Source organism: Panthera tigris, chromosome F3 (genome assembly GCF_018350195.1).
Source record: "Panthera tigris isolate Pti1 chromosome F3, P.tigris_Pti1_mat1.1, whole genome shotgun sequence".
Classification (NCBI taxonomy): domain Eukaryota; kingdom Metazoa; phylum Chordata; class Mammalia; order Carnivora; family Felidae; genus Panthera; species Panthera tigris.
The window spans coordinates 29678552-29701106 of record NC_056678.1 but is presented as its reverse complement, the minus strand read 5'-3'; the positions used below and the strand labels follow the sequence as shown (position 1 = coordinate 29701106).

The window sequence follows — 22555 nt, the reverse complement described above, 5'->3', positions numbered from 1 at the left end:
AGAAAAATGAGGACAGGTGGATTTAGGAAGCGCTTCCCTCCGCTCCAAATAGATACTTAAATATGAGTGATCGCTTGGAAAACTGGCACATGAGTGAAAACCTTTTACTGCCGTTGCAGTCTTTTGGCCCCAGAGCCGCCGAGCCGTTTGAATGATCACATGACACACGCCCTTGGTGGGTGGCGAGGAGGGAAAGAGACTCTTAGCACTTCTTCCCCTGCCAGTCCCGCCACTGACAAGCCAAATTGATCTGTTAAGAGACTAAATGAATGTTCTCTAAATATACGTACACACACGGCTGTCTGGGAGCATATTCCTGTGTGAAGTGATGGCCTGAAGGGTGAAGGAGAGATTGGTAAAGACGCCCGGCTTCAAGGTGGGCTTGAAGGGTTGGGGGGTAGGGCAGAGGCGGAATTGTGTGCGGACCAGAGCTTCAGTTTTGCACCGTGTGTCCTTTCGGGATTCAAGGTGTTGATCAGTATAATGAAGCGGGCCCATTGATTTATCATCTGTTTGGTAATGTCATTGCATTTTTAGCTCCCTGTGTCTTTTTTGTCATTGGGTTACATTCAAGCCCAGTAAGATCAGCTTTAAAACCTCCTTACTCAACAGCTTTATTAGTTATAGCATTCCATGACCTTTCTCAACATTCTTAAAGAAAAAGATACAGTGTAACGTCGCTTTACTTTGCTTATTGTCCTTTGTTGGGGTGAACAAAGCATTTTCTACAGTGGCGATAGCACATAATTATACAGCTTTCAATGGCAGTGTCTTGGCACATATCAAAGTTCAGAGGAGCCTTTAGAAAAAAAAAATGTTTTGTGGCAGCCTAGGGAGGGTCTCATCTTTCCTTCAGAAAATAGTTCAAGGCTCTTCTGTCAAGCTTCCCTACTTAGAACTTTTTCTCCTCCTGCTTCATAAAGTTTAAAGCGGATTCAGTGGAGTTCTATGATCTATTTCCTTTGAAAGATTGTTCCTCAGCACAGAGAGGCCTTTTGACTTCAAGAGTTCACAGATTCATGTCTTTAGGTATCATATGTCTGACCTTACCAGTTACTCCATTTAATGTCGGAGAAAAAGCCTCAACCCTTTGTGTTTGTCTGTTTTGCCTCTGTGAAATGATTTGGTGAAAAGACCATCCTTTTTAACACACCACTGAGAGGCCGTTTCTGCTGCAACATACCCTGTGGCTTTTCTCTCTTTAAAAAAAAAAAAAATTGTCCTTGTGTTTTGTGTATGGATGAGTTCACAGTGAGAATAGAATTATACAAGGGCAGACGCACACACAAAAAAAAATCTTTTGCTTTCCTCCCTCCCCGCCACCCCCCCCCATGATCTATTGGCTCTCTTGGTGGCTGTACCCCAACAGGAGAAGCCATTTAGCAAACACAGAGGTGGCAGGCGCGTTACGGAGATGGCAGTGCGTTTTCCCTTGCTTCGACCTACCCCTAAGGCCTTCATAATTAATTGTCCTTCAGAGATGAGGGAAGTTCAGAGACAGTGTGTGGAGGGATGGCTATTGTCTGACATTCACTCCTCCTTGCCTCTGCTCTTTTTCTTCGTCCCACAAAGGGTTATCAATAGGAGAAAAGAAGCAAGTTCTCTGCAGAGAGCAAGCGGCCGGTCGTGGTCGGATCTTTCGGTGGGATGTTAGCATTGTGTTGGGCCCATCCTGAATGAAACGTCTGAAGAAGTTCTAACAGCCTTTTGGAAATGAGCCTGTTTATTTCGTCGAGATTAAACAGACTCATTGAGCAGCCCAAAGCGCGTTCGAAAGTTGGTGATCCCTTTTCACACGGCAGAGAGTGTTTTAAATCAAATTTCCTCATCTTCCTCCCACTGCCCGGATTTTATTTCACTGTAATTGTTTGGTTCTCTTTGCAGCCGTAGGGCAGAAAATGTAGTGCTCGTTCGCTCATCCCTCTTAAGTCTCTCCGTGTAAATTTGCCAGCATCAGGTATTTTCGCAAACATTCTTTTCGGGGAAGCGTAGGACTTTGGTTCTTGAAAGTAGATAATTCTGGTTCAAAACTATTGTATCACCTTCAGTGACTGCCTTAAGCCAGTCTTGGGTGCTCTTTGGTAACGTGCCATAAAACAAGCACAGTCTGTGTGCCCCCGCGCCCCCACCCCCGCCAATGCCTGCTTTTGGCTGAGACACAAAATAAAGATGCGACATGGAAACAGCCATCTGAGAAGTAAAGGCAAAGGAGGGCCATTAATGATTATTATACCTCTGTTCCTGCTAAATAGGGTGAAGCCAAGAAAAACAAATATAATTGTTCTTCCAAAGAGAGGTTGAATTGGCACATTAGAAAGCTTTCAGATCACCTCACGGTAGTGTTCACAGTGATGTCGAGGCTGAAGGGAACCATCTCGAAAGGAAATCTCTGTGTCTCGCAGAGCGGTTTGTCCTGGAGGAAGGGACCCGTAAGGAATCTGCCCCCGTGGCTCCTTGAACAACTTTCAGCACGGACCTTTGGGTATTTAAAGAGAACCTGTGTATGGAAGTTGACACAACTAATATAGTCATACCAAAAAGGGGGTCATAAAAAATTAAAGTTATTCTTATGAATCTTTCATCAGAGGCAGTGAAAAGGGACACGAGTGTCGTCTAAGTCCTTTGTGCTGCGAGCTCTTCTTCCGGGCTCTGGGCTATTGTTCAAGCAGCTCCTCAAACAGACTTTCACTTTCAAACTGACAAAAGTCACTTAAAAGCTAGACAGCTGTACTAACACACCCACCTTAGCGAGCGGGAGCCACAGGCAGGTGCCGGGCCCTCTGAAGAGACCTCATTTCAAATGGGCAGGGGCCGCTTCCTCCTGCCTGCGAGGTGCTCTCGCGCTCACGCCGAGGGGGACCCTCCGCTGCGGGTTTGTGTCCCCCACCTCAGGCTCCCCCGCGTTTCTCTTGCCTTTTCTTGACAGCATAAAAACATGGCCGTCCGTGATAATACCATACCTCAGGTGGTATGGCCAGGGTCAGGTTCTCGAAAGTGAGAGCACAGAACTTGGCACAAGACAGAGGGAGTTGGCCTCAGAACTCTCTCCTTCCGTTCCCCCCCCCCTCCTTCTGCTTCCCTTTATTCAGCCCTTTTCCACCAGTCTAACACTCTCTTCAGCTTTTCAGCTGTCTGCTGCCCCATCAAGAGTAACTTGGGTTGCACGGGAAACACCCACCAATGGTGGGGCCGAGCCCGACCTCAGGATTTGAGAGACAGCTAGAGACGGAGAGGTGGGTAACTGCTTGCGTCCCCGGCCTCAGGGCAGCAGCCGCCGTGGGCCATGGCGCGTCCTCCCTGTGTGTGTATTACAGGCCCCCCCCCTCCCCTGTCACCTTGTGTACAGTCTGGTCTGTGACACTGATGGTGATTATGTCCTTATTTTGCTCTGGGGGCCCCGGCACATGTGCAGAGCCCCAGCACATCTTCTTTGTCGTGCTGGCAAGCGTCCCACACCACAAATGCTTCATTAGCCCTGCTGCTGGCCTCCTTGCCAGACGCGAGTGCCCAAATCCAGGCTTCTTTCTGCTCCGTTCTTTTGTGTAGCTGATGATCATGTATTCATCTTCCCGGTTCTTCCCCATTTTCCTCGACTTCTGAACTCCAGATGTCCCAGCTTTCTTGCCCAAATCACTCTGCAGGCTACAACGAGAAACGGGGTGACTCTACCCCTTAACCCGTCCCCGCCCCTTGCCACCTTCCTACTTTTCCGTTCCCCAAGTGAACAGTGACTTGGAATGGCTCCCCAACGTGAGGACTCACATTTTCAAACTTGGAATTTGAATAGATGCCCAGGGACAGCCCCCACTTTGTGACGGTAGGTAGATAGGGTTGGGGTTAGGAGTTATTAGATATTGCTTATTGGACGAATGCCTTTCTCCTCCATCTCCACCCCTTTCCTCCCCTTGGTTCCTTCATTTGCCACATTTTATCAATTTTCAGAAAGCAGTCTAAAACGTGAGTACAGAAAAGGTTCTTCATGCTTCGCTGTGCATGTTACAGTTGTCTGAAGGTTCCCTTTCTCTGAATGGAATCTTCATCCACTTTCTACCCCCTACCGAAGTCCCCTGCCTCCTTCCGTGGCCCTAACCTCCCCAGCCCCCAACAATGACCTATTATTAGATATTTAAAGTGATTAACACTTGGTTCTTTGGGAAAGGAGCTAAAGCTTTTCTCTTAAGTTTTATTCTGTATGTTTCACAGAACCATGGCATTTGTTCAGGTGTGCGGGTTTTTCTATTAACTGCGGGAAATTTCAGAGGTCAATACCTTGGGCTGTGATAGGTGCTACATAATCGGGACGTTTAATTTCCCCTTAAGTTTGAATTCATTGGTCTGTGTTAGCATGCAATGAGTAGCTTCCCCAGGGGAGAGTTTCACCAGTTTTTATCCCCCCAACCACTGCAACAGAAGATGTTTTAATGTCTCTATCTTTGAGCAAAACATAGATTTTTTTGTTTGTTTTCAGGATTAAGTTCATATTTTTATGGGTATCACAGACACTAGGACAAAGACATTGGTGAGGAATAAAGAAAACTCCCTCCAAGGAATGAGTTGTCATATTGTACCAGGTCCGAAATCTTTCCAGTCACGGAGCCCCGTTTGGAATTTTAGGAATAACCTGTCTGGCAAAGGGAAGGGAAGAGAGGTGGTCGCATCAGGAGGCCACCCAGCCCCAGGCGGGAAGTCTGTGAGGAGGGGCTGGTACCTGTCATTGATGGAATCGTTTTCAAAAGACTCAGGATGTCCCTAGAACATTCCCAACCTTCCATTATTACCTCATTATGGTTTTATCACCCATAGGTTTATTTAAGCCTTTTTCAAACCTAACTGCATTCTCAGAGTATACCACTCCTCAAGATGATAATTCTCTAAATTTATTACCTGCTGTGAAAATTGTATCTTCTTTTTATGGCTCTGAAAGTCATTTTCCTGGAACTCCAAAGGGATAGCCCTTGTTACAATATCCTGGGATTTGTGAACAGAACTGTAGCCATATTCTCCATTTCCTTTCTGATTTTATAGACTTTGATCATTCCTCCCTCTTAATCTTCATCTGTCCAGATTAAGGGGCTCTAATCCTTTTTAAAAGTCTAATCTCATACAGTCCGTGGGCCACCCCTGATCATTTTAGCTGCCCTTCTGTAATGCGCTTCTGGCATGACTGTGTCTTCGTGAGGGACAGTGCAGTTACTGGCCAAGGGGACAGAATTCCAGCTGTGGGCCACCACGCCACGCTTTGGTGATGATAACTCTCTCACACACACACCCAATGTAATTTGCTTTGATTGTCCCAAAAGTTTATCCTCGGAAGTTGGATTTCTTGAGTAGCTTCTCAGTTAGCACTTTTTGGTTAAAATGATCCCATGAGACCAATTTATGAGACGCTTGGCAAGAATTCTGGCAGATCTTAATGTGTCCACGGGACATATCCAGCCAGATGAAAAATGGGCAGATCCGCCCTACTGTCTGGATGTTTTCAGTGTTTTTGTTGATAAAGTATCAGAGTGTTTGATATCGGGAAGATATGGCCTTAGTCTTGGGTTTGAGCCTATAACAATGATAACTACAGCAAGAAAGCTCTGGTCTCTAAATTATTCTCAGGCAGGAAACAAAATGTTCACTTACAAGTAGGTGTTTTTTTTATATAAATAAAAGCATCACCTTGAAATCTGAAAAAGGAAATCCTTTGGGGAGTCTTTGCCATGTCCGTGGTCCTGAACTGATTATAATAGAGCAGAGCCTCACGAACAGCCTGCATCCTGGAACCGGTTCCTGGGATCAAAACCCAGCTCTGTCACTTTCTAGCATTGAAACCTTGGCAAATGTCTTACCCGCTCTCTGTGCCTCAGTCTCCTCATCTATAAAATGGGGGAAATGATAGCAAGTATCTCACCGAGTGGTCTTGAGAATTAAATGAATACGCACGAATATATTAGCCCAAAGTAAGTGCGTATAAGCATTTGCTTTTATTAATTCCCAGAGCCAAGTAAAAGTTACCTTGTTGCCGTTATCAGTAGCTCAACGGTTGCGCCATTTCCCGCTGACCCTAAATAGGCAAACAAACAAATGAGCGGAAGAGGGAGTTCTCATCAGAATTGGGACAAAGAGTCAATGCAAAACTGGTTTTAAAAAGAGAAAGTGATTCTTCCTGCCCCAAGTGTGGCTGTAAAGGTGACACCAGCCTGGCACAGCTCCAGGATTCTGGAGTCATGGGTTCTAGATGAGAAGAGCAGCGATGGGGTGATGGGGTCTGGGGGAGGGAACCCTGGATCGGAGGGTCTAGTTCTGGCAACACCTGTCTATTTTGGGCTCTACTCTGCTCACCTGTAAAGTGATACGATTAAACACGGAGCTTTGTTCTCTCTCTGAAGTTCTGTGATTCTAGAATAAAGACATTCTGCATTCTCTAAATAAATCCTGGGCATGATGCAAAGCTTTAAGCAGTGATTGCGGAGCCCCTAGGAATCCAGATGGTGTCCATGTGGGGCCACTTCCCCCCGTGTGGCTCTGCTGTGGCTTAATTATCTCAGCGAACATCTCTAGGGTGCCCATTTCAATGTTCTCCCAAGGCCCTCTTCGCAGATCTAAATCTCAGCGGTGCCCTTGGAGACGTGGCAGCTCCCTCGCTGAGATTGTAGGGACTAATTTTTTAAATTCATAAACATTTGTTGACTGAGTTGGCACTAGTCGTGAGACTTGCTGCTCACTTTATTCGTTGTGTCGGCTAGGGCAGCCAAGCAATGAGGACATTCGTCCTTGAGGCCCTCGTGCAAGTGGGTTTTCTGGGAGATGGTATAGAACAGGACAACTAAGGGATTGTCTGTGTACCTGTTCCCGTACGTCTTCCTGTATGCCCGACATCGACCCAGACCGCTGGCACTTGTGATATGCATCAACCTCTGTTTAATCTACAACACCTCCCCTCAGACAACTACCTTCCTTCCTAGGCTCGGCTGGTAATTTTTGCAAAGGCACTACCACCTTTTCTTTTAGGGACGCCCAACATGGTGACAGTCTCCATCAGGAAAGTCTTTTCCACTGGGGTTTTGTGTGTGCTCATGTGTGTGGTTGACAGGTGGCAAATCTTCACACAAGTCATTTGGATAAGTGTTTTTTTTATCTTCCTCTGGTCGTAGTCCCCAACTTCTCTTTTTTTTTGGGGGGGGGGGAGGGCTACCATAACATTTTAAAGTGAAATCTGGTTGTACAAGTGACTTTTCATAAAAGGTGACAATAACGTTGACTGAGAACAAGTGTGGGGGTTTGAGTGGTTCTAACGGTCGAGAAATAACCAGAAGTAGGTAGAAGAAGATGAGAGGCTTTGGTTTCAAGGCCACTGCATTTCCTTTAATATACAGACGATTTTCCAAGACGTATCATTGAATGTGACCTGAAGGTACACAAGATCATTTTTATGTAGACTCCTGGAAGTGCCTTTCAGCAGGGCCAAGGCAAGGGCCAATCCCCGACACCACCCTAAAACTCCCCACCGTGAATGTCACCTCAAGCCCAGTGAGCCGTTGACATGGGTGGAGGGGGCTCCCAGGGGCCCCAGGGGCCATTCCGGAATCTGTTTCTCCCCTTCTCCAAACTATTTACCTTTCTTGAAAAGGGAATTTCAAAGCCATTCACAAGCCCTCAGGTTGCTTTGAAATACAGCTCATCCTTAGTTTTGCAAAGGGTAATTGTGGAGGAGAGACCAACAGGATACTCTAGAAGCACAAAATAGAATTTGTCTGACAGAACAAGGATGTTTTGGGCAAAACCAAAAGATGGGACTGGGGTGTTTAATCCCAGTCCTTTCTCAGAACAGCCCGGATATGATTTGGGACGCATCCTCTATTGTTAGCAGACTGAGAGGCTCTCCCAGGATCCGGTGTTCTTGGAAGCACTCTTGATGATCACCCACATCTCACAGTGCCTTTCCTGGTGCTCGCGGTGAGTGGTGCTGTTCTCATCGTCCTGCCTGAACTCTGCTTCCTAACAGTTTCTCCTTGGGCTCCTCCCTCACATGCTCCATCAGCAGGAATACAGGGCAACGCAGACCAGTTTCCATGTCAGCCTCGGCAAAGCTTAATTACGAAGATAAACCTGCCGTAGAAAACAATCACGTAATGCATTCTCGAACGAAACAGGAGTAACTGTGGATTATCTGTGCCCCAGCTTCCTTTTGTGCAATATTGGAGAGTTTATGTCTTGTTGTTTTTGGATAATCTCCCGTCCAAGAATGGCACCAAGCTTGGCCCTATTTATCTTACCACCTCACCCAGTAATTGTAGCAAAAGTTAAACTTTAAGCACTATCAGCCCGTCTTGAACTCAGACGCCAGTGGCACATAATTCGTGGGGCTGCCTTGAAGGGAAGTTAGTTAACACTGCACGGTGACTGGTACACTGCTTATTTTTGTTTTTTTTGTTTTGTTTTGTTTTGTTTTGTTTAATCTAAGTATCGAGCTGATTCATTTGATGTGTTGTGAAGGAGGTACAGATCCCTCCGTCTTGTACGATTGAATATTTACTGGCAGGAAAGTTCCTCACGAGAAGCTCCCCATCAAGGCAGAGCAAGACTCAAGTCTTCCCGGTCCTTGACCATCTCTGGGCGTGGTTTAGCTCTGATCCCATAGACACGGGCAGCCTTCAGCGCATCTGCGGAATGGCGTGACTTTGCAGGTTGAATTTGGGTGAATCAATCCCAGCTACCCAGCGAGAACAAGGAGTGTGCTGATCCAGTGAGGCACACAGGATTAGTGAAGAATGAAGGCGCATTCAGGAGAAGGGTTAGCCCTCAAGTTTGGCTAAGAGCAGAGGTTGGCAGACTAGTGGCGGATGGGCCAGATCTGGCCCGCGGCCTGTCTTTTATGACTCCAAGCTCAGAATGGTTTTTATATTTTTAAAAAGTTGTAAACAAGAAGAAGAACGTGCAACGGAGACAGAATGTGGCCCACAAAGCTTATGTGTTTACTCTCTAGCCCTTTTCAGAGAAAGATGGCCAACGGCTGGCTCAGGTTGTTTCACTCTTTTGGGGAATATGGACTCTCTCCTAGTCCTGGGGTCCCCAAACCCTCTGATTCTTTGACGAAATAGTCTTGCTCGAGCTCTTACCTGAAGAGCCTGCCAGACGCATTATTCCAGCAGAAGGCTTCCAATTGTTTTTAAGGTCTAAGAGTCTTTTCATAGTGTCTGGGGGGTGCGGAGACTGGGGAAAGTATTAGACTTTAGTTTTTAATACTTTGCCCCTGATTTTCTTTTTGGCGAGTTTTATTCATTTGTTTGTTTTGTTTGTTAAAACGTGGAATCACTCTTTGAAACATGTGCAGAGTTTGGGAAGGAAGGAGAATTGACTCCGTCGCCAGAAATGACGTGACAATCATTGTGTTACCTGACATGTACATCACCAAGACTTCCAGGCCATTTTAATCATATTCGGTGAACCACATTTCGGCCCCTCAGAACAATTGTTGCCAGTGTCAAAGAGTTTCTTCTAAACTCTACCATAAGAGCTTATTATATAGTACTTCCTTTCCTTGGGATAGGGGAGAGATGGTTGTATTTATCTTGACATCTCTACGCATTACCGATGGAATGCTTACACCGTTTAAGAAGTACACACAAATCGTTAACAGGTAGACTAGATGTTAAGACATTCTTTTTTTTTTATCACCGGAAGTCACAACTGCTCAAAAGGCTCCATCCTAGCACATGCGTTGATAATCGTACGCTGTTTGTATCCGTACAGATGTCATCAACATCTTAAGGGTGTAGACATTTTATGGTGCATTCTGTATATTGTAAAGAGCACTTTGAAAAGAGAAAGACTCAAGTCAGGTGAGGAAACCAAGAAAAGACTCAGGGCATGCCTCTGTGCTTCCTTCAGGCTGCTGTCAGAGAGGTCCGCGTGAGGGTGATAGCCTGGAGTCGCCCCCCACTGCCCGCGCTACAGACCAAAGCCCACGCGTGATGCTTTTTCGTGGAGTTCCCTTGTCCACTCAAGGCGGGCCCTTAACCTCCCTCCTCGCAGTTTCCACGTGACTGTTCCTTCTTTTTATTGCATTCCCTCCAGTGGGCCATTTCTACCACGTGCCATCTTTTTTGCCCCTCCGCTGGCAGGTGTACGGACTGGTATGGCACTGGAGGATGGCAGGCGGTTTAACTTAGAAGTGTCCTGCCACAGGCTCAGTGTCCGTCCCTGCCGCAGTGACAGACGGAGTGACATGCTTTCCTTTTGCCACTTTTTCCGACGATCCCTGCCGCTCTTTCAGGCTGGCCTGGAGAAACCTGGGGGCCCTGGTGTCCATCCCCACCCCCACCCCTCGCGCATTAACATGACATTGCATGGCGAGCACAGAACTGGAGTGGCTCCCACCAGCTGAAACCTCTGATCCCAAACCCACCAGAGAGTTTGGCTTTTGGATTTTGGCAAGAAGGCCTGTTGCCCATCAGGTCAGCATGAATAAAGATTTCTTTCTTCCTTTCTTTTTTAAAGTCAAGCACCAACTGACACTGCCCCCAAAGCTCCCTTTCTCAAGACAGTTTAACCCTTTCTCCCAAGTACAATTTTTTGTGTTCAGAACGCATGGGATTTTGTTTTACTTTTTGCCTGGGAGACAACCAAGAAATCTACTGTCCATAAAATCTGAAAGCCACATCAATTCTAAGCCATCTTATCATTTTTAAAGTATGTTTGTCCAGCTTTGCAGTAGGAACAAGCAGACTGTTTGAAGGCCACATACTTTTCAAACCTTGGTTGCAACACGTTTGCCCCGTTTTGAAACTGTCTTTATCTAGCCGAGAAAACGAAAATCTATTTGACAAAGTGGCACTCTGGCCAGTTTATCTTGCAATATGGCTTTAGCTCACTGAGTCTATTGATTTCCTTAAATTAATGTTTACAGAATGCTACTGAATTTTGCTCAACAGAACATTGTTCTTTTGAAGGTTTGTAAAAAAAAAAAATATGATACAGACTGTTATTGCTATGTGTTCCTTTGCTTAGAGGAAACATGGGGGGGTGTTTTTGTTTTATTGTTTTTTGGGTTTTTTTTTTAAGGACAGCCTTGAACTATAGCCACTTCCTATAAGCATTTACTCTTCACATATTTAAGTAGCAAAACATGTTACTAGGAAGTGATCCCACTCATAGGCCTAAAACTGCATGATCACGCTGATCCAATCCTGTAAGTTCCCTGAAAGATGAACGCCACTTGGAACATCAGAGTGAAAGAGACTTTAGTCTGAAGCCTGGTTGCTGCCATAGAACCTTCCTTTGCCTCATCAGGTATAACCCAGCAGACGTAAGCAAGTGGCTTCTCGACCAGTGCTCCCCAGATAATGCCAGGCCTTCCAAACCTAGGTGTGAGCAACCTCGTAAAATTTAAACACCGCGTAGCCATTTGGTGGGAACTCTAAATACGACACCTTGTTCTTTGACCATGGTGCTCAGTGATTAATTAAGGTAGAAAACCTAATCTCTAGAGACGATTTAAAACCTGGCCTTCCCAGGGAAGCACCCAGGGCCCCGCAGCTCCTGATAGGGACTCAGGTCACAATCGTGACATGACTGGAATAAAACTTAGGAAATGCAGAGCAACTTTGTCAACTTGTTGACTCAGCCAGTAAAATTACTGAAGCAAACATCCTCAAGGCATCTTTCAAAACACTGCTTTGAGCACATTTATTAATCACAGTGGAACTCTTCCCAGTTATTGGATTCTTCCTTAAAGGTTTGAAGCACCACCTTACATCTGGGTGGTACTTTATGCTCTCCAAAGCACATTCGTGTTTGCTTTCCTACCTAATGCTTCCCCACCATGACAGGGCTTTGGGACACAATCCCACAATGCACCCTGGGCAGCATCCTGCACCCTGTCTTCCTTCGGGCCCAGTTAGTCCCCGGTCATACACACAGGATAAACGCGTGCACGACTGCAGGGGAGACCCTTAGTAACAGTGTCCTGTAACCACATTTCAAAGCACCGGGTTTCCTCCTCTGCCTCTGACAGAAAAATTCAGTACGAACAAGACAGCGGAGAGGAGCAGCCATAACGTATCTGTTCTTGCCTTTTCATCTGATAATCTCTGTGAGGAGTAACTAAAGCATCTGAGTTTATCCATTTAAGTCCACTCTGTCTGCAGTTTAAGTCCCCAGCTTGTGCCACTGCCGTCAGGAGCTATGTCTCTCCTTGATCAATATTTACTTAACAAACAGCAGAGATGGGAGAGTTTGTTTAGAGGAATCATGTGCACACCAGGGTGAATGAATGCTCGGGAAAGTACTTCAACTTTGTCTTCTTTCCTAGGGTCTGTGTGTGTGTGCACATGTGCGTGTGTGTGCAGAGACCCTTTCTCTTTGTAGCTTCTCCAAAGACACTTAGAAGTCATCTAGAAAATGCCTCGCTGTGTATGATTAGTGTATTGTTTATACTATAAGAGAACTCATGATGTAAATCCCAGCCTGAAGTTCGATTTTCCTTTTGTGCTCCTACCCAGGTTAAACATTTTGGAAAGGCTCTTGGGATGAACTAGATACACAAGCATCTTCCTTTGACCCCTTTGATAAGTGGGAGGGAAGAAAATGCAGTTGGAAACAATGAAAGGGGTTTGACAAGGCAACTCTAACTATGTATTTCTGATGGCATTACTTTTTTTTTTTTTTTTTAAGTTTTATACAAAGCCCAAGGAGAGAAGTGGCTCTCCAGATTTCCAAAGCTGCTTACCCAGCTTTTGGAATTAGATGTGTCTAACGCTAATAACAAGTATGAATACCGCGGTGTTCAAGTGTAGAGAGCACTATTCTTTCAACTTCACTGAAACAATTGCTTGAAGGCTCAAGTCAGTGTCTTCAATGCGGTTGACTTGGAGGCATCTGGGTCTAGTTTGAGGGGTTTTGTTTCTGTGCGGGTAGAGGCTGGGGGAGTTATTTATTTATTTGATTTTGTGAATTGGAGTTGTAAAGCCATCTGAAATATTCATGCAGAATTGTCTGAGAAGCCCGTTTCTGTTTTATTTACTGCACAGTAGAACAGCCACAGTGGATTAGTTCTACAATACCCGTAACAAAAGCCCAACAGCTGATGCATGTGATGTTAGGAGGTGACAAAACAGTTAAAGTATGCTGCTGGCTACAGGCAAGCAGTCAGCAGATGCAGACAAAAGGGTTTGTGACAAGAATAACTCTCTCTCCAAGGCGAGCAGTGAAGAGTATCCAAAATACCAGTACCCTTTTCTCCTTGACATTGTCTTCTTACAGTCAGCATTTTATTGCCCTTTTATAGTATTAAAAAAAAAAAAAATGGAGGAGGAAGAAGAAAGAAAACCCACACACAAACTAATTCACCAAAATACTAGCCAGGATTTTACTTTTCCATCCCTTAAATACTCCTGCCCATGCATAGGTTTCCTTTTACATTTCCCAGTCAGAGTAAGTTTGGGAAAAAAAAAAAAAAAAAAAAAAAAAAAAACTAGTTGAAAAGATGATCTCCCTTGATAAGATTGTGATCTATTGATAACCTTGATAAGCCATTTGAGCCTTTGGTCATGGGGGAGGGGCTGGGGAGAGAGCACCATGCCTGGTTTGTTTTCTGTCCGTTTCAGCGCAGATCATCTCACTGCTGAAATTAGGCCAGTGGACCGATTTTTAAAGGGGATCAAGGATGGAGAGGCATCCGTGGGGAGCTGTGCGAGGGACCAGGCTCAGGTCCCCTGCAAAAGGCCAAGGGATGAGCTTGGGGATATTTCAGAGGTGTGAAAAATCAGCTTCTCTTGTCTCCAGAAAATAGGAGAGGCTGTCTTCTTTTTAACCTTTGTAATTCCCTTTCTATTCTCTGTGACATTCATTCAGCTGCCAAGAGCGTTTGGCAAGGTTTGGGCCAGCGAGCACACTTGCAGTGACCACTAACCTTGGTATGTCCTGACACTTATGATGAGTGTCTGCAGGACACAGAAGGCAGGCAGCCTGCTCTGTCAGGCTTTTATTATGTACTGCAGAGGCTAGGGACAGTCAGTTTAATAAAACAAATCATCCTTGAAGGTAAAGCAACTGGGAAGAGGAGGAGGAAGACAGGGGGAAAATGTGTCTTTGCCACTCACTCCGAGAAAGGAAAAAAAAAAAAAAAAAAAACAACCACCACCCAGCAAAACAGCCGTTCACCCAACATACCGTGCGTGCGCGTGAGTGCGTGCGCCTGTGTGCGCGTGTGCGCGCACGCGCAACCCGGGCACAGCTGGAGCAGGTTGGAAAACATCCTCCCGATTTCCCCATTTCATCAAAGCCCATAAGGCCCTTGTTTGCTCTGAGGAGACTCAAGTACAAACAATTGTGATGAAATTGGTAGATGCTGGTAGCCAGCCCCCTTCAAATTTATAAGTGCCTTCAAGTACCTCCTCGCAATTATATTCTCCTCCAAATATCAAGGCAAGGAGAGGCAAGACCATTTGGGGTGAGGTTCCTATATTGGGATGCCTTTGTATCAGGCAAACTTTCCATTCTCCTCTCCTGAAGAACACTCGGCACCAGCAGCTCTCACAATAGCCTCGGAGTTGCAGCCAGAGTCTTTGGAAGCCTTTTGTTTTTCCCCTGTGGCATGTCCAAAGGCATGGCCTTCCCTCCCCCCTCCCAGCAGCCTGCATTGTCTTGCATTCCAGGGGCTTGATTGACTGTTACCACCTGATGCTGAGGAGAGACTCTGGGGTTCATTCTGCAGATTGTTGGGTTCTATTAAAAGAAACCTAGATAAGGGATTACTTGTCACTAAGGGATTTTCTGCAGATGTTTGTTAGTGATTGGAAATCCATTAGGTGTGAAGAGGTACAGAAAAATATGGCAACATCATTCTCCTAAGCCTGAATTCTAAGATAGTCCCCCCCAAGTCAGAAAGGACCCCCCTCTTATCTGTTAAATGGAGCTGGGGAAAGTTTTGAAGCAGAAAGGTAAAGGTCTCTTCTCTCATGGGTGGTATTTCTACCTGTGGATGGAACTCCTTGACCACTCTCTCAAAAGATCAGTTGTTACTCATCAGTTTACCTCTCTGGAGCCACGAAAAAAGATTCATTGCTCTAGTATTAGAGGATTTCTCATTATCAACTGTTTTAAACCAGCCCAATCCGTTGTAGGAGTTAATGCTTCAAAGTAAGCGCTAAATTAGCAAACCATTCCATTTGTTCCAAAAGTATTCATCCCTTCTCAAACATAAACTAATAACCCAAGTCTCCCCCTGGAAATCCTTTGTACCATTCACATTTATTTTGAAGTTACCAGCTCTTCGTGATTTTTCTCAGTCACAGATCCACAGCTTGTCAAGGTTTTGATGCCTCATCTAAATAGAAGTTACTGAAAAGGCATTAAGAAGGAGCCAGCATGGTTTAATGATAAGACACCTGGACATGTTATTTCACATGAGTCTCCTCTCATAATTTAGTCATCTTGTAGAGTCTCGTTTCTTTGTCTAGAAAATGAGTTTTGAGATCTAGTCCAACTCTTTAAATGCTATCTTTCTTCATCGTTATTTTAAAAATTCTTTTTTTTTTTTAATATTGAGGGAGAAGGTGTGACTCTAGAGTAATGTGGATTAAAGTAGAAGGCAAGTTCTCAATATGAAAGACTAAGCATTATGGGGGAGACAAAGAATAGAAACCATGGCTCTTTACCTAAAGACATCTTGTGATAAATTCATTACTTAAACACCACAAGGCGTAAATACAAAAGATGGGAGAGGACAGCCCAAGATGGCTACCAAAAGAAATGAATGTTTCAAACAAGATAAAACCCACTAAAAACCATTAACACGCATGGCGGATGATAACGATAGAGTGGAATCCACATGCCCCCCCAGAGAAGTTCCTTTGATTTGTTCTCAGGCAAACTCTAGAACTACGCTTCCCTCCCTCCTGTAGTGCTGATGCTGTTCTAAATGGATCTCTGTCCTCTGACGATCTCCAGCAATACCTCTGCTCCCTTGGCCCCCGGTGCCCCAGCCCTCCTGTGGGGCTCTTGGTGTGGAGGGGCTTCTGGCCTTCTCTGACTTCATCTGTAAAGGACATACCCACTGTCCTTTACAGCTCTCATGCTATGCTGAGTCTCCCAAGTGTTGGAGGAACATAGATCTTTGTCATGCCTCTGTTGCCAATGGCCGGGAAAACCACACTTCTTGAAATGTTTATTTTAATAAATGCCTATGATTATGTTTCTGTAGCATTTGGCTAACAGCTCCCAAACCAAGTAGTTAGAGTGTGTAGTTGTACTGCCTCGCTGTTCTCCAGCCAGATTCCCTCCCTCAGAAATGCCCATCTGATAAAATGTAAAGGATTATCTTTGAGGGAAGAGAGGAGAGTACTCCAAAAGGCTGCTTAATGACTTTTTATTTAGTGCGAGGTGAGTTGGAGAGCTAATCTCTCCTCCAGGCTCTTCCTGTTCCACAAATACAAATGTATCTTTGGGGGTTTTGGGGAGAAATCGCCAACGTTCTGTAGAAAATCCAGATGAATTCTCATCGGGGAATGGCCATTGGGTGTATGAGTTTGTACATCCATGGAGGATAGGGCGGTATTTGGATGATCTGGGGGAGCTATGTCCTGAGAAACTGGCCAGTGTATATGTCTTTGGAAGGGGATACTCAAAATTTTCACTTTTTCTAGACTCTGATAGACCCCAGATGGGGTCCCTTCTTTTTCTGGGGAATTACTCGTTTTCTTTACAGAAGACGAGTGACTGACCACTGGAACTTCTTTGCCCAATTTTAAATGTATCAAACGGGGATGCCTGGTGATCATTTTAGTTATCTTTAATAGTTACTCTCATTTTAAAATGGTCTATTGTACAAATTGGGAAAAGGTGGGGAGGAAGAGATCATATATGTTCAACATGACACTACCTCCCTTGGACTTTGGTTAAGAGGCATACGTGAACTGAGATGAAAATCTTTCACTTCTTATGTATGTGTGGACAGACTTGTCCACACATACAACTACAGTGCATTTACTTCCTCATATATCTGCTCTTGCTATTAGATAAAACATTGCTAATGTATAAGTACCCCCACTAAAAGAAATCTACTGAGTGTCAGTGTGTACTTGGAAAATTATGAGTTCACCGAATGGTTCTGCAAATCCTTTATCTTGGTGTGGATGCTTTACCTTGAGTAACTGACAAAGAATACTAAGTACATCAATAGCTACCGTTTTCTTGGACAAGAGGTCAGACTATTAAATAAACAATTAAGAACACGGGCACACACACCCATGCACATTTCTATTAAGTTACTCTGGAAGAAAAGGATAAACAAATAGGGGTTCTGAAAAGAACATTTGGAGAATGTTTATCTTAGAGTATAAGGGCTTTGAAAAATTACCTTGATCTCTCTGAGCCTCAGTTTTCTCCACTGTAAAAAGAGGATAATGACACCTTATAGAGATGTTGGGAGAATTGAATGGCATCATTCACAGTCAGTACACAACACAGCGCCTGACACGTAACGAGCACCCCAAAAATGTTAGCTTTCGTTACTATTATCAGCTGCATAAATCACTGTTGTGGGACAATTCTAATCTTAAAGGAAAGTACTTTCTGATGTAGAATTTTAGGAGTCACTAAAACTTTGTATTTGGAGATTCAGTGTTAGTGTCATTATCTCATTCCTTTCTGTATGCAGAGTACTTTGTGATGCATGTTACTCTCGTATCCAATTTAGCAGGTGAGTCAATAACCCTCCACTTATGCAGGAAACAAATTCTAGGTTTTCTTCCTTTCCAGGGGGGTTCGTTTCTATCAAAGGCCAATTATTTCTTACCCTGCTTTTGGGAACACGTTTTGTTTTCATAATGGGAATCAAAGAGAAATAGGATTGAAGTTCTGAAAGATCAGCTGGAAACTTGCACCTGGAATACACCTGTTTACGAAGTGCGTAAACAGGAATCCCAACAGTGCGTGTCCCCTTTTCTCACCCAGATATTCAGAAGGGGACCCTAGTTTGTCAGTATGTCTGCGTGGATCCTTTGCACGAGTCCCTTTCTAAAACTTCGCAAAGCTGTCAACCCCACATTACAATGCTACTATATATAACAAATTTACATAAGAGAATAGAGGCCGGCCATTTTTAGCAAATGCAGGTGCCGTGTAAGCCCCTTCCTGAAAGAAAGAACTTAGCTCAGTTTCCTTTGAAGAACTGGAGACTTGAAACTGAAAACTTTATTAATGCCATTGTCTCCTTGTATCAGCAGGTTCCAGAGAGATTCCTGGAAGTTGCGCAGATCACATTACGAGAGTTTTTCAATGCCATTATCGCAGGCAAAGATGTTGATCCTTCCTGGAAGAAGGCCATATACAAGGTCATCTGCAAGCTGGATAGTGAAGTCCCCGAGATTTTCAAATCCCCGAACTGCCTACAAGAGCTGCTTCATGAGTAGAAATTTCAACAACTCTTTTCGAATGTATGAATAGTAGCAGTCCCCTTTGGATGTCCACGTTGTACGTCTCTAGATTTTGATTTCATATATATGTGTATGGGAGGCATGGATGTGTTATGAAATCAGCTGGTAATTCCCCCTTATCATCTTTCGCTCATTTCCTTTCGTTTTCCATCGCAAGGGGATGGTTATTTTTCCTTCTGTCTTTAGTTTACTTTTGCCCAAAGCCCTTAACATTTGGAGACTTAAAAATAGGGTTAATTTTCAGGGAAAAAGAATGTTGATGTGTGTAAAATCTATATTAGCAAGGAAAGGCATTTCAAAGGTGCCTCTGCTTGATTGATGGTTTATCGCAAATGGCAGTTGGTAGAGGGAGACCCGTGACACAGGACCGCTCTCCAAACGGTGGGGTGTCTCTTGTTTTTACTGCTAAGAAGGCCAGAAAACTCAACGAGACCACTACATAAACTTAAATATTTTGTTTGGTTGGAACTCCGTACGTAGCTTTTTATCACACGTTGAAAAACAATGCCAGCGGCAGGTAAACAGCTCACTTTTCAAAAGTTACCCCGAAAGGCCAAATTTCAAAAAGAAAAATAATCACTATCAAGCTTTTCCAAGGAAAAGTGGCAAAGAGCCCAAGCTAGGGCCAGTTTCTTACGGAGGCAAAGCAATTTTACACAAAAACTGACTCTTTCATGATGAGACTAGGAATTTGTACATGGTGTTCAAATTACCTCTCTAAATTTTACAACAGGCTCTTCATCATCAGCGAGTATATATCATTCTTCATAGAGAAAAAAACTCTAGAGCATCATTTTCTATTGTCTTACTTCAGATATTAAGAGGTACATACGTTTCAAATGTACTCTTTGCTCAACTTTGTTGATGTGCTTCGAAGGATTATAATTTCTGCTGAATATTTAACACGCTTTTCAAGAAAACACTATTTTCCGAATACCTTTCTGTAGTAAGGAATAAAGGACATCCCAAGTTGACCCGTACAATTCCTGCCTGCATTAGAACCTTGTTGGCTGACTTGATCTTCACCTCTGGAGAGGAGCACGTGTGAGAATGACCCATTTTCATATACAATTCCACAGTACCCTGATGGATATTCAGAGCGGTGACAGTCTAATTAAGTGTTTCTTCATTTTAGGTACAACATTTTAAAGCAACTGATAAAGTCTCTTCTAATTCAGAAGCTAGTACTGACCAAAATGTGCGAACAGTGTATGGATGGCATAGGAAGGTTTGGGGTTAACCCAAAAGACACAATTTCAGCATACATAAGAAAGCTAGCTGCTATTTCATGCTTTCTTCAATGGTTCTCCTCTTTTTCCTTTTTCTATTTTTTTCCAGTTTTTCAAAGGTGTACAGTGTCCCATGCTTGCTTTTAAAAAGTCGTATGGCATTCACGCTTGTTTTTTCAGATGGGTTTTGTGTACAGATGCAGTAAGAATTCCTTGTTCATCCTAACAGGCTTTTCTAAGCCCCCCTCCCCGCCCCCCCTCCGTAAGTCATTTGATACGCACTTAAAATGACACAGGAACAAACCTGGTATTTAGATTATAGAGAACACAAATACCATTTTTCCTTAATTTTTATAAAAACCACCTTTGACTTTGGAGAAACGCAGGTTGGCCCATGTGACTAACTAGCTGACCCAATCGCCGCAATTTAACATCATTTATAAATTCTGCTGATGGACAGGAATGTATGGAGGCAATTATTGTCAGCACAAAGCCTTAAAACCTGCTGACTTTAAATTAAACGGCACAGTCGTATGATGCCCCTGCATCATTCAGGAGGCTAACAGGCTCACACAGTGTGGACGGAGTGCAGCAACACAGGCAGGAGTGCCCCTGGCTTCACTCTGCACCCCACAGCCAAATGCATCATCCGACTCGTGTCCCCCTACATGACGCACACAGAGCCATCAGATCCAATTTGTTCTTGTTCCGGCTTTGCCTGGGGGTGGAAAAAAAAAACGTGTTCGGATAATCATTACATTGGAATAAAATGCAAACCAAAAAAAAAAAAAAAAAAAGAAAGAAAAGCAAATCGAATCGGCACAAAGTAGGGAAGCAATCTCAACTTGTGGTCACACTCTTTTGCCTTCCTTCATGTGAAAGAGTATGAATTCATTGTTCACGTCATTACACACCCGGGTCTTTGCTGTTCCATATAATTCGTATCAACATTGTGTGTTGCCATTTGCAAGGTAGAAGGCAAAACCGTAGTGTATTCACCTATGTAGACAGACTGCAAGTATCTTCTGATCTGGGGCAAATTCAGTATTGATTCCAGACTCATTTGGATCTTTAGTATTATTTTCCCCTGCCTTTCTAATTTAAATCGACAAATTAAGCAAAAGTGTGTGTTCACAACCAATGTTGATTGTGCTTATCTATGATAACATCCGCTCAATGTTCACTGAGGCGTAGAAATTATTTCAGAGTAGAAATTGCTTGAGGATAAACTCATCTCTTTGTTCTGAAAACAGAACTCGATCACTTTTGTTTTTAGGTGGTTTTTCCTCTTTTACGATCATAAAATCTTGTGCCTCCCAGTGCATTGGAAAGTGACAAAAGCCTGTCTCTCACAACTCCTATTTAACAATTTTGGGGTTTTTCTTTTCTGTTTTTGTTTTTGTTTGTTTGTTTGTTTTAAATCACCATCTTTCAAATCTCAGCTCAACTCTCACCAAGTGAAAAAAATTGGCTACTTGGGAGAAAGTTAACTTTCTACGAAGGTGGGAGGGTGAAGGATGAGGGACAGTTTACATAGGAAAAAAAGTCTAAAGTGCATGTTGAAATACCACATTTCCAGTTATTTTCTGCTAACCTGAAATTATTTTTGCATATACACTTGAGGTTATAGTCTGTGCCTAGACCTAAAATGCACCAGCGGGGGGATTTTTAAAAATCCTTCAAAAATACCAGTTTTTTCCCACAAGTACAATTGTTCTTGTGCCTTCTGTGGCTTTCGATTTCATCTTTTTTGACTTTATTTCCAATTACTACAGCTGCAATAAACACTAGATTTTTTTTCTGGCTGTTTGACATAACGTTGATAGCTATGCATATTTTGTGTCTTTTTAAAACAAAGCGGGAGAATACGTTTTTGAAGAAGAGAATTTTTAGAACAGTTTGATACCGCAAATTATTTTTTCTTCAATTGTTTGAGCAGCATCCGAGTTTTGAAAATTCTTGTAGAAGCCAATTTTTTGTAACTGTGGTGCAAATCTTGTGTTTTCTTAGCCTAATGAAAAGTAGTATAGAAGCAATATTTCATACCATGTGCTATATATGTGTGTGCGGGTGGGTAAACATAAACACATGCACACATATACACACATGTAAAAATATACATATATATATGCGTGTGAGGTGGAAAGCTTACCTTTTCCTATCTAGATTTAAGGACCTATTTTAGACATTTGTTACGTTTTGTGAAAAGAATGTTCTATTTGCAACAACAAAACATTTAATTCTTACTGTATCTCTGGCTGTTTAAGGAGGACGTTTCACATTAAATGGTAAAACCACTTGGAAGATGGTAGGATGTAGTAATTATTTAAGGAAACGTTCACCCACATATTCCTGAAGTTTGCTTTGTGCCTCCGAGTATTATTTAATTAAAGTGTTTTATGTTTGCAGAATCTTTGTTGCTGTGCTAGGGATGTGGGTGAATATCATTTTTAAAAATTGTAAAAAACAACAAAAAAAGCAAAACAAAAACACTAAAGCAAGAGGGGAACTTTTATAAAGCAATGTAAATATTTAACCTCATGGCTGTGGTTACGTAAGACATGAGATTTTAATAAATAACTACATTCTCACAACATCTGTTGAATTTATTAGGAACACTACAGTGACTGTATAGACAGTTGAAAGCATTCTTGAAAATCCTGCTCTCTACTTTTAAAAGATAACAGTCTCTTTCATCAGATGTCAAGGGCAAGGGTAATGCAGTTTCTGTAAATTTATGAAATTTCTTTTTATGTACATGAAAACAGTAAGTAACCCCCAACACACACACACACACACACACACACACACACACACACACAGGTTAATACTAAGTCAGAAAGCTAAAGATGTGGGGGCTTTAAAAATAGGCTGTCCCTCAGAAGCAATCATAAATTCATCAAA

General features: G+C 43.4%; 1 protein-coding gene across 3 annotated transcripts in view; it reads left to right on the top strand.

Moving 5' to 3' along the window:
- The window catches only part of PROX1 (prospero homeobox 1), a 49939-nt gene extending 28369 nt beyond the window's left edge, over positions 1–21570 (top strand). For 2 of the 3 annotated variants that reach the window (XM_015543840.2, XM_042976037.1), the window contains one exon: positions 18210–21570. In XM_015543840.2, the coding sequence (XP_015399326.1) occupies positions 18210–18398 (189 nt within the window). In that variant the 3' untranslated portion in view covers positions 18399–21570. The remainder of the gene's footprint in view (positions 1–18209) is intronic. The other variant, XM_007096178.3, reaches the window with a different exon arrangement.
- Positions 21571–22555: the final 985 nt, after the last annotated feature.